Source organism: Quercus suber, unplaced genomic scaffold, assembly GCF_002906115.3.
Source record: "Quercus suber isolate HL8 unplaced genomic scaffold, Cork oak 2.0 scaffold_292, whole genome shotgun sequence".
Taxonomy (NCBI): domain Eukaryota; kingdom Viridiplantae; phylum Streptophyta; class Magnoliopsida; order Fagales; family Fagaceae; genus Quercus; species Quercus suber.
This window is the reverse complement of record NW_027069748.1, coordinates 382,981-395,977: the sequence shown is the minus strand read 5'-3', so window position 1 is coordinate 395,977 and position 12,997 is coordinate 382,981. Positions and strand designations below refer to the sequence as shown.

At 33.2% G+C, this 12,997-nt stretch overlaps 1 protein-coding gene across 1 annotated transcript; it reads right to left on the bottom strand.

Annotated features, from left to right (window-relative positions):
- Window positions 1–3,499: 3,499 nt before the first annotated feature.
- Window positions 3,500–5,636, bottom strand: LOC111984136 (expansin-like A1). Its single transcript, XM_024015762.2, has 5 exons — window positions 5,485–5,636; window positions 5,196–5,305; window positions 4,786–4,964; window positions 4,093–4,225; window positions 3,500–3,995 (listed from the first exon to the last, which is right to left on the bottom strand). The coding sequence occupies exons 1-5, from the start codon at window positions 5,600–5,602 to the stop codon at window positions 3,750–3,752; spliced, it is 786 nt and encodes a 261-aa protein (XP_023871530.1). The 5' UTR covers window positions 5,603–5,636; the 3' UTR covers window positions 3,500–3,749.
- Window positions 5,637–12,997: the final 7,361 nt, after the last annotated feature.

The window sequence follows — 12,997 nt, the reverse complement described above, 5'->3', positions numbered from 1 at the left end:
AAAAAGAAAAGGTACAACGCTAGTGATAAAGATTCTAAATCTATTTCTAGGAAACCTAAATCTGGGATACCCGCCTGGCTCTCCTGGTTGGGTTAGGCAATGAAGACCGTCATGCCACACTCCCGAGATGATCAGAAAGTCGTCTTTCATCCCTTTGTTAGACTTGGGAAGACAGGATATGAGCCTAACGATGTTGGACCGAGATTTAAGATAATACCCGCCCCCTTTTGTCTATGACACTCGTACATATGTACTACGTCAAGCCAGGTGAGCCCCAAGCCTAAATGTTGGTTTAAAGCATCGACCGCTCCTAGGATCCTAAAGACGTTAGGGGCACACTAGTCAAGACTAAGCCTATGGTTGCGAAGGTAGTCTCTTGTAATGCGACCCATGGGGATAGTCATTCCCCCTTCTATGAAAGCTATGACTGGGATTATGACTTCACCCACTTCTTGGTCGGTCAGTAGTCTCTCTGGGGGACAATACCGCAAGTGTACACCTAGTGGAATGTGATACGTTTCTTTAAATATCTCTATCTGGGCGGGGCTATCTACTAAATGCCTAAATCTACCATTTCGGACAAGCGGAAAGAGGGGAACTCTAAGAACAAAACTGGGAAACAAGAATTTAAAGGCCGAGGAAGATGGCCGAAGAGAAAATAATGGGTGGAAAGAAACGGGAACTTACACGAACCGAGTTGGGGAGTAATCCTTAAGTCCTTAGTAAGATTCTTGTGAATTTATGGAGAAACGATACTGATGATTTGAAAAGTTTTGAAAGCTTGAATGCTTGGGTTCGCTGGAGAATTTGAGAAATCGTGAAAGGAGAAGTGATCTCCTTTGTGGCTTTATATAAGGGTCAGAAAATGAGTGGCAAATATCCTGCCTAGATTCTGAGGAAAAATACCGTCTGTCTGATCAATGGCTCATCGTTGGATACCAGAGGCATAGCGTTGCCTGGAGCAATTAATAGCGCTTCGTAAACACTGAAATGTCAGTAGCAATAATGAAGTACCCAAATCTATGCTCTCTCATGTAAAGGTAGGTATTTGTATGTCTTCAGCCTTTATTTTTGTTTCAATTCAAAATCTCATTTTTTCTCCTCGGACACGAGGGAAAAATTAAAATTTTGAGGGGCTATTGTGGGGGTGAAAGCCCAAACATGTATGTTGGGCCTCAGGCCCCATTAGAAGATATAAGTATTTTCAAGGAGGGGTAAAGGATTGAGAAAGGCCACAAAATGGAGAATCACGTAAGGAACGAGTGAGGGAGTATAGTCCGAGGAGTATACACTCCTCGGACTTGAAGAATATCGGTTAAGTAAATACCTGGGCAGCTTAGGTGAACTTCCAGGAGGATCCAGTGATAAGGATGAACTCCTCGCACGAATGAAGATGATAAAAATAAGGAAATATCTAGAGAAAAAGTTGCTACCACCGTGTTTAATGCCCTGCAGCAACTTTTCTGGCCGCATTTATGTGGAGAAGACCCCTGATCAGTGTAATCTCAGCTACCACTACTCATGTAGAACTGAAGAAGATACCTAATATGACATGTACTCAAGTGAATGCTTAGATGGAGAACAAGTGTACGATGAAGATGATTTAGAAGGAGGCTATATAACTGGAAGAAGCCTTTGATGAAAGGAGATCGAAAAAAAGAGAAAAAAGAAGAAGAAGAAAAATCTACTGTAGCTCCAAGAGCAACCTTAGTCATTCTATGTACAATTTGTCGCCTCAGACTTAAATTTATTCAAGTTCAGAGTGTTTTCATACTTGTTCTTTTGATAAAACATGGATTAACTGTTGTAGACTTGACAAACAGCCCAACTCTTTTACCCACTCTCTACAAATTCTATTGTATTGGGCTTATTGAGCTCACATCCCATCTCTTTTGAGTTCAGACTACACATCTTGACCCTACAACTATTTATAAGGAATAAGTAATAAAGACATAATCAAACTAAAAAATACTTAGACTATAAGAATAATCATTACATTACAATGTCTATTACAGTGTATCAAACATGTCCTTAGTTTTTGGTTTTGTTGTGAGAAAGACAATAAATAATTTATAATCTACCAAACATGCCCTTAATATTTGGTTTTGCCGTGAGGAAGACAATTAAGAGTTTAGAGTGTCAATTTGTCATGAAATTTGGTGTGTTTTTTTTTTTTTTTTGATAAAAACAAAAGTGTGTTAGTCAGTTAATTTTACACCTGCCAAGAGTTTAGGAACTCAAAAGGCATAGCATTATAATAATTTAGTCACAAGGGGAAGTTTTATAGTTAGTGTACTGAAATAATTATTATTTTTTTGGGATAAAGTTTAACTATAAAATTGGTTGTAACCTAAGACTACAACTTTACTTAATATCTTTTTATTGGAGGTGAATTTTGACAAATCCACCATTGGATTATATATTCATCTTATATCCTCCATGCTTGTAAAATTTTTAGAAAATTAAAAATTAATAGCTATCTCATTAATAAATTGTTTAAATTGCAAATTTTTGTAGTTTCAAATTATGTATAAAATATAAACTTATAGATTATATAGTAAATAATATCCAATTGATATAAAATTTGACATGTGTATTAAGAATGCAAAAAATATATAATTTAACGGTTAAATTTTCAAAATATGTAATAATATTTATTTTATTAAATAAGATTGTAGCCTTTGACTATAACTAATTTTGTAGCTAAATTTTGTCTTTTTTTTTTTTGTTTTTTTTTGTTTTTGTTTGATAAACTGTAGGAAACATGTACAAAGTAAAGAGACTTGGGCAAAGCCCAGCTATATGAGAAAAGAAAAAAGAAAAAACCATAACAGGTTAAAAGAGCTATAACTTTCCAAGCTTATGGTTTTCTGTGAGCAGCCATTAGCTTTGGGTACTCTTTACAAAAATCCAAGGGCGCCATCCAAGATGCATTTTATATGCACGAGAGAGAGAGAGAGAGAGAGAGAGAGAGAGAGAGAGAGAGAGAGATGCATCTTGGACCCAAATTGTTTTGGGCCTGAAGAAACAAGAAAGAATTTTAATAAGGTCCTTTAGGAATGTCTTGGACCCAAATTGTTTTAAACATAGCAAGATTAATCTTAAGGCCCGAAAAAGAGGCCCCAGTGTCCAAATTTTGACTGAGCCTGCTAGACATTGTCTACAAATATATCCTCTTGATAACATTTGAACCCATGAGTCCATGACTCTAACTTCAACCCCTGTACAGACTTTGTGCTATACTATATGGTATAAACGCTCCTCTGACTCCCTAATATATCAAGCTGCATATATCAATCTGCAGCTGCCAATCATACGAATTTATGGCTTTTCATTGGAAGCACAAGCACTTCCTCTTCCTTGTCCATGCCATCAAATGTTCCATGTGGCAGTCTATGGTGGTTTTGCATCAGAATTTTTAAATTTACTTGTGAATTGCATGTCATTTGTATACATTATATGCACACTTTGCGTAAGTACATGATACATGCACATGAGAGAGAGAGAGAGATGGGACATTTTATTGTAGAAGAAATATGTTAGAGAACATCAAGAAGTGAAAATTTGTCCTAGTAGGAAAGTTTATAATTCCGAAACATACATATTTAGCCCCATCTTTTTCCTTGGCAAGTCTAAGCCCTTCCAATTTGTATTCTTATCTCCTAAGCTACTAAATCAAGTAATTCAATGCATGTTACAAGGAACCCACCTATATGTATATATATTCACACTAGCATTAACAAGATTCCTCATTTCCAAGTCTCATCATCACATGGAGAACAACCCTCTTGTGCAATATCGGTGAATTGAACTCCTGAGTCATATATCACTCCTGACTTCCAGTCAGCAGGAAGGACATGTTGTGCCCAAATATACTTCCCATCATACCCTGCTGTGATCACAAACCGTAATTGCAATGCCCCTAATGGCAATCTACTTGTGTCCCAAACTGCCCCATAGTTGTGGCTCATGAAGCCCCAGTTTGAGGAACCGACCTATGAAGATTGCAATAACAATATTACATCAGTATGGACCTTAATGTGAACATTTATTTAAAAAGTTTGGTAAATATAATATAAGCTTTTGGCTCACTTGAGCTACATCAACACCAACTATTTCTGTTTGACCTCCTTGATATAGAAATTTCACTGCCAAGTAATTTGGTTTTTGGCTTGATTCTTCCACTCGTACAGCCAAATTCTGATTTTTGTATTGACAAGGTACCCTGGTTTATGCAACCAAGAAGTTCATATTATTGCCCAATGAAAGAAATTGAAAAAATATATATTTATTTTGAGTGATGCTAGGTTATTACAACTTTTACCATATTAATTTTATAAATTTATGTGTCAATTTTTAAACACAAGACAATTAAAAAAAAAAAAAGACATTTATGTAATATATAGTTTTTTTTTTTTTGAGTAAATTATGTAATATATAGTTGATTTACCACAATTATGTTAATTTATAAGTATTTTATAGTGAAATTGAAAAATATGTACGGATAGTAATTTTTATTTTCATAAGAATTGGACCGTTACTAACATGTAATGTACTGGTTTTTGTCCAAGGGGACAATGGCTAAGGCGCTGAGCCCATATTATAATTTAAGGTTGGTCCACATCTGGACTTTGATACATGGGGTAGGTGTAACATAACCACACACTAGAAGAAACTTTTTGAAAAAGTCAAATTGATTAATGTTTATGATTATGGCCTAAGAGTGAGAGCTAATATTAAAATTCAGCAGCATAGCTAAGCTCAAATCTCTCAATATTTGCTCACCTCTTGTATTCCACGTCGACAATCCCAAGTTTCAAAAGGTCTTGGCCCATACCCTTCTGAGCCATGGCCATGAATGCTCTGCTGCTGACAACAAAGTCTGTTTGGTTATTCCGATTGAGATCAGTCAAAGTCACTATAGTTCCTTCTTTGGTACAATGACTTGTGTTCTTGCATCTTATCTGCCAAACATGCCCCAATCAAAACAGAGTTTCCATAATCAGTAAGTCCACAAAGCTTTTCTCTGTAAGTTGTAACCACTTAAGTGTCATGTAGTGATTAGTACCCATAAAAATAGCGTTTATGTTATGTTAATGTGAAAGTGATGTGAACAAGATTACTCTAATCACAATTTGACACATCAACCTTTCTTAAAAAAAAGTTATGAAAAAAAGGAAAGTTTGTATAGGCACCTGAAAGCATGCACCACAACCAGCTCCATCTTTGTAAAGGGAAGCCACACCACCAGCAAGGTGTCCACTGTTGAAGCCTAATGCCAAGGAACCATACCCACAAGCCCCAGCTGCATTAAATCCACAAAACAAAAATTACCCACTTATTATTTCACAAAAATATCATCTGGGTCAATGCCAAATTTTGCTTTTCATGATGAACAATCATCTGGGTATTAATCAAAACAACCAAACAAAAATTGGAAAAAATAGAAAAAGAAGTAAAAGGATGGAACAATTTGAAGCTTACATGAAAGTGCTGAAGCTTTGGAGAAATAGGCAACCTTAGTTTGGTGTACACAACGATCACAAGTAGTTGAAGATGAAACAAGAAGGAAGAGGGAGAAGAAGCAAACAAAGAAAGCCATTGAGTTAGATATGTGTCAAGGATGAGAAAGGTATATAGCATATATAGGTGTATATATAGCTAGAGTCAACACAGTAGTAGTGTGGACTACAGGTCAGCATTTCCAAATAAAAAAATTTGTCTATCTCTTTTTGTTTTTGTTAAAGACGTTTCTAATGTTTCTCAAAAAAAAAAAAAGAGACGTTTCTAATGCGTGGGGATGAGAATTAGGCTTTAGATAAGAAGAAAAACACGCGTTTTGCGGTGAGACAAAAAGAAAACAAATGGGATGGGGTCTCTCACCGACTCTCTGTCTATGGCTTAAAACTGCTGTGCTGGAGAAGTAAGAACCTGAGAGTCGAGACTTTTGTGCTGTGTGAGATACACCATTTATTTGTGTCTAACTGTCTATGAATGGTGAAATATGGATTCATGTTTATGAGGGGACACACTTTTTGCACTTTGATAAGTTTCCTCTTCCCAAATTTCTATTCCTCGGATCCTCACACTTGGTATTTGGGAAATGAAAATTGTAAACTATTCATGTAAAAGATGAATTTCTTCTATATTACTTAATAACCCTTAAATTTGTTTACTTCTTTCTATCATTTTTTTAACATGTTTTTTCATAAACCTATCATGATTAGTGTGTATAATTAAAGGAGCATAAATGATGTGCTTATAAGAAAGTGATGTTACTCTAATCACAGCTTATTATTTTAACGAATTGTAAATAAATGTTATATAATTGTCTCTATCATTGCTCAATTTTGATTATTGCTCTTAAAACTTAATAAGTAGGTGGGATCGGGTGTAGGATATTCAGATGGGGATTGTTTTTGGTGGATGATCCATTGTTTTGAGAACATTGGTAATGATTAGATTGAGATTTTATTTTTATTTTTTAAAATATTTTCTATTTAAAGAACAATTGGGAAGCTTATACATGACTCAAACCTATAGGCTAGATATAATTTAGCTAGGGAAAGAGTCTTCAAAGCCATTTGGTGGTGCCTTTCTTTTGGGTGCTTACACGTTGGTTCAAGAACCAAAAGGAAAAAACATTTAAGATGATCAAGTTTGGTGAATGTGATGATTCCTTTTTGTAAGTGGAAAGATAAGAACAAAGTCCACACAAATCCCATATGCAAAGCAAGAATATTGCCAAACTTGAACAGTTTTGGTGGTGAGAGCATTCTCTGTTATTTATAATATTATTTAGGCCATCCTTCATTTTTTTTTTTCGTTATTATTATCATCCCTATAATTTTTCACTAACCCGTATCTCAAGCTTTTCCATAGCCAATGCCAAGGTTTCAAATATTGCTTAGGGCAAAACTTAGTACAATACCTTAAGGCTCCGCTTGGGAGTTCATAAGGGAATGGAATGGAATAGAATAAGATGATCATAAGGGAATGGAAAGGAATGAAATGAAATAGAATGTATTTAAGTAAGGGAAATGGATGGAAAAGAATGGAATGGAATGGAATGGAATTAAATAACTTTGACTGGATGTTTTAAAATAAAGGAATGGAAAGGAATCAAAATGAATGGAATGTAAGTAATCCTATTTGGGAGCAACATTGAGGGAATGGAATGGAATCATTTTATGATAATATTACAATTAGACCCCTATTTAAAAATAAAGGGTTGAATATATAGGGGTATTTTGAGAATTTTAGTAAAAAAAAATCACTAATCTAATTTCATTTCCTCCCATTCCTCTCAATTTCGAGGGGAATGAAAATTTGAGGTTTTAAAGGAATAAAGAGGAATGAGTGTTCCCTCCTACTCACTCTATTCCCTCTCACTTAAACTCCCAAATAAGGGAATGGACTTTCCATTCCCTCCATTAAAACTCTCAAACAAGAGAAGGAAAGTATATTCTAAAATTATTCTTTTTATTCCTTTCCATTCCATTCCATTCCCTCCTCTGAAGCGGAGCCTAAGGCTCCGCTTAGGAGTTCATAAGGGAATGGACTAGAATGGAATGAAATAATCATAAGGGAATAGAAAGGAATGGAATGGAATGGAATGTATTTAAGTAAGGGAAATGAATGGAAAAGAATGCAATGGAATGAAATTAAGTAACCTTGTTTGGATGTTTTATAATAAAGGAATGGAAAGGAATGAAAATGAATGGAATGTAAGTAATCCTGTTTGGGAACAATATGGAGGGAATGGAATGAAATCATTTTATGACAATATTACTATTAAACCCCTGTTTTAAAATAAAGGGTTGAATATATAGGGGTATTTTGGGAGTTTTAGTAAAAAAATCATTAAATCTAATTTCATTTCCTCACATTCCTCCCAATTTCGGGGGGAATGAAAATTTGAGGTTTTAAGGGAATAGAAAGGAATGAGTGTTCCCTCCTACCCATTTCATTCCCTCCCACTTAAACTCCCAAATAAGGAAATGGACTTTCCATTCCCTCCATTAAAACTCCCAAACAAGAGAAGGGAAGAATATTCTAAAATTATTCTTTTTATTCATTTCCATTTCATTCCATTCCCTCCTCCCAAGCAGAGCCTAAGTGTTGTTCTTTAGATTACCATCTTAAAATTCAGCCATGTGGCTATTTAACTAAAAAATACACTTCCATCTCATGAGGAAAAATCCACATAGTAGAATCTTAAAAGGGGAAACCTAAGAAACAATATCTAAGTACTGTACCTAAGTCTTGTCCTATTGCTTAAATTCATGCATATTAAAACAGTGTCACTTACTCTAACAAAAAATAATCCTTTTGTGGAAAAAATAGAAAAATACTCAAAATTTCCCACTTTTACAAAATGTTAGCTATATATCTATAATGTCAAAACCTCCACCCTTAAAAAAAAAAAAAAAAAAAAAAAAAAAAAAAAAAAAACATTTCTTCCATAAATGTTTGATTATGAATGTGTTTGAGAAAGTGTAATATCTTAGGGCATTTAAAAAAAATAATCTTAGACTAGTCCTTGAGCATGGTTTTGTTCTAATTAATTAGACAATGTCGGTTTATTTTTTATTCAGAAACAGGCAATGGCAAATTTGATCAGTCTTACTAATTTATTATCAATAATGAGCCTGATGACACAACATCAACTGCCAGGATTCTAAACAGAAGCATATAACGTTTGGCGAGGACTGTTTTTTATTTTATTTATTTATTTTACTTAATGTCCTCGTGTCTTTCTTCAACACTCTTTTAAGTGATTGTCTCTCTAATGTCTTCTTCTATTATATCTGTTTACTACAAACTTTATACCCTGAATGTCTTCACAACCCACTTTGTGTCTCTCTAATGTCCTCAAAGCAGCAATATGTGCATACTAAAACATCTATATGCTTTGTTGAAATTGAGATAAAGCACTATAATAGGTTTTGAAGCAGACTTGTGAAAAAATGGGGTTTCCACCTAGCTTGGGATATCCTACTTTCTTAGTAATTAACTGAAAATATAACCTAAAACTGAGTCTGAAGGTATTGTTATCATGTTGGGGTTTTAGTTGCATGCAAGTAAGTAATAGCAAGCCTTACACTTTACAGCACTGAAATTTTCATGAGACTATTTTGACTTTATTGAATACTTTTTGAACTGATTGCCATTTATTTACTTCCTCGATGAAAAATAATAGAGTTGCTCCAGCTATTTTACTGTTTTGAGCTGGGTTGTGGACAAAAACCTCATCAGTCCACTAAAAGTTCAGACTCCCTCAAAGTGAGGATCTGTACTCACGATTTTTATTTGTAATGTTTGTACCTTAGTGATTGGACTAGAACACAAATGACATCTCACCTACTTTTGGTTGAGCTGGCTTTTAGGTTGAAGCTTAGCTAGCTACAGCTAGGATTAGCAGCATACTGGGGATGTAACAAAGGATTGATACAAGATGAATGACAGAAGTGGACATAGAATGAAATCAGATAAATACATATGTTTTGGAGCGGTCTGAAGGGACATTTTTCTGACTTGAAGTTAAGTGGGTTCTAAATAATAGGCTCGTGAACATTATGGCTCAATAAAAAAAAAGCTAAGTTTAGGCTTGTTTATGGATTTAGTAATAAACTTGATATGAGTTTAACAAATAAACCTATATCTCACTAAAACTTTAATCAATTGGGAGTTTGGACCACTCATTCAAATCAAGTAAGTTTGATAGCTTGATATAGACTAGATAATATGCTTGTGTTAGATCTCAATTTTAAAAGTTTGATATTAAGTTCGAGTTTAAGCTTGATGTTGAGATTAAACTGGACTTGACTAATTAATCAAACTAATCTCAAGCTTTCAGAGTTCTATCGTCGAGCTAAATTTGAACATTTATTACATGACAAAATTGGGCTTGTTTACAATCTTACTTCTGGGTCATATGAGTTCAAGCATTTATCTTTTAAATCCCATTTGATTACTAGTGATATAAAAGAATATAACAAATTTGTACATAAGCATTACAAATGTATCAACTTTATAGACAAGACGAAAAAGGTAATTTATTTATTATATTATTGATGTGAAAACATGGATGATAGATTTTAAATTGTTCAAAAAGCTTAAACTCTTAGACGTAAATTCATCTATCCTAATATTATGATAAATTACCGATTGTTCCAAAATATTAACTATTAGAAAATTGTTAATTTAATTCTTTAGCCAATTCGAAGTTTCTAACAAGTACTTAGTCAACTTGTAAGTTGTTTGTAATAAAATTGGTATTTGATGATAGCTTTAGCATTTTACTATGATTATATCCTCTCCACCTCCAAAACATTCAACTTTCCCACAAATTACTCACTCTTTTTGTAATGTCCTCACTGCACCGTCAGTGAGTGTGGTCGCATAAACTTGCACCTAGTTGTTGCCACATCATGGCCAAGAGTTAGCATTGTTTTCAATATTTTGAATGCAATTTGATTTGGTAGACTATATATTATTAGAGACAATGTATGTAGTGGGCATTTAAATAATAATTTTAGATAAATTAGGGTAGTTTGATGATCATGCAGCATAATGACTATTTTCTAAGTGATATCTTGCACATGGATCATGATTATTAGAGCTCCCTAAAAACCTCCTACTGATTTTTCCTGGTAATACACTTGCTACAGCCAACTGGGACCCTCTTGAGAAATAAATAAGGGTTATAAATTATAATCTTTTTAAAAATAATAATAAAGCTGATATTTTTGCCATAACCATAGGATTTAAAAAATAAATAAATAAAAATTATGGGAGTCATAACCATAGGATCTTGCTCTTCTAGAACCTCTACTGCCAATTGGGACCTTCTTGACTCTTGAGAAATAAGGGTTATAAGTTTTTTTTTTTTTTTTTTTTTTTAAAGAATAATAAAGCCGACATTTTTGTCATAACCACAGGATTTAAAAAAAAAAAAATTTGGGAGTCATAACCATAGGATTTGAAAAAATAAAGCCGACATTTTTGTCATAACCATAGGATTTAAAAAAAATAAAAAAAAAATTATGGGAATCATAACCATAGGATCTTGCTCTTATAGGTTAGAGAAAGCTAGTCCGAGTGTCCCCACATCTCTATTGCTATGTTAAAGCTCTACCTTGTATTCCTCAAGATAGATAAGCTTCTTTATAATTAGACCGTTATGCAAACTTTTGATGATGTTCGTTCAAAGCTTGTAAAAACTAAAAAACGATCATTGCTAGAATTTTTCTTGCTCTATATATATTCGGTTTATGGATTTTTTAATTAAGTGTTTGTTTGGACTTAATTATGTATAAAGTTTTCTTTTATCACTGTGTGCCATTGGCATGCATGATAATCACTTCACAAATATAAAATTTTTGTGTGGCAAGAGGCAAGAGTTGGGTTTCAACTTTCAAGTCTCTAGAGGATAATTTTACATATATATACACTAAGATTAAGGTAAAAATAATTTAACAAATTATATGAATTTTTTAAGAATCAACTAATCATATGATTTAATGTACATACATAAAATGGTTTTATAAACCATCACATAATAAAAAAGAGAAAATTAGAAAAAGAGAAATTTTTTCTAAAGGAAAACTTTATCCTTTAATTATTTACTTAATTGTTGCTTGCTGTTCTTTCTTTTAGATAACTCATTTGTTTATGTATACTTTTTTAAAGTGTAATATTTTTAAGTACAACCATACTTCAATTAAAATTTAACAAATGAGCTATTAATAAAGTGCGCAACTAAACTCACACACGTCTTCTTTGGATTGACACAAAAGTTACCACACCTTCTTGGTAAGGCAGCTGGCTCCTAAAGCTTTGATTGATGATGCATATTGCCACCACATATAGTGGCATACACCCAAGAGTCCATTGGCACAAGTGATGAATGATGATGGCAACTGCGGGCGTGTTTGAGAAAGTTTTGAAAACGCCTATAGCTTTGACTAGATCTGGAAGAAACACCAAAGACAAAGATAAGAACAAAGAAAACAGCTTGTGAAAGAGAGGTAGTGATGACTGATGAGGAAAGAACCATCAACAATGGTTGAATTTCAACATCTAATTAATTGAGGGCGATGTTTATGCACACAGCTGTATACACACATTGTGCACTGAAATCGTGACTTCCAGTCACAATTTTACTTCAAGTCACAACTTAGAATCATGACATGAAGTCACAATTTCAATGCAAAATGTGTATGTAAGAATCATTTCCTATTAATTAACTTTAACTTTTGCTCTCCTAAATTGAGAGGAAATTACAGTGATAATTAAGGAAACATGGTTGGACTTTATTATGGATTTGATTGCATAATTTTTCTATAATTATGCCAGTAATAAAGGATTGATTCAATTGAAAAACACACAATTTACACTATACAATACACACATTTTATACTAAAATCATGACTTCAAGAATTGTGACTTCAAGTCACAATTTAGAATTGTGACTTCAAGTCACGATTTCAATGCAAAATGTGTTTGTAATTGTATGTGGTTGTGGGTGTTAGCATGTATGTAAGAGTCATTGCCCATTAATTAATTCTAACTTTTGCTCTCCTAAGGAAACATGGTCTTTACTATGAATTTGATTGCATAATTTTTCTATAATTATGCCTGTAATAAAGGATTGGTTCAAAAAAGAATTATGCCTATAATAAAGGATTGGTTCAAAAAAGAAGAAGAAGAAGAAGAATTATGCCTGTAATAAAGGATTGATTCGATTGAACATGTACCTCCTTATAATAATCATAATTATTTCTTTTAAATATAATTTTTCTCAAAACCAATTTGAAGGAAAAAATTTTCAACTCATTATATGAAGAATTGAATGTTAATTTATACGGTTTATTTAATAGTTATGTGACTTTTTAAAATAATTTAATGAATCAGGTGGATTAGTATACGTGAATTATTTAATACATGTGACTTTTTTTTTTTTTTTTTTTTTTTTTTTTTTTTTTTTAAGTGG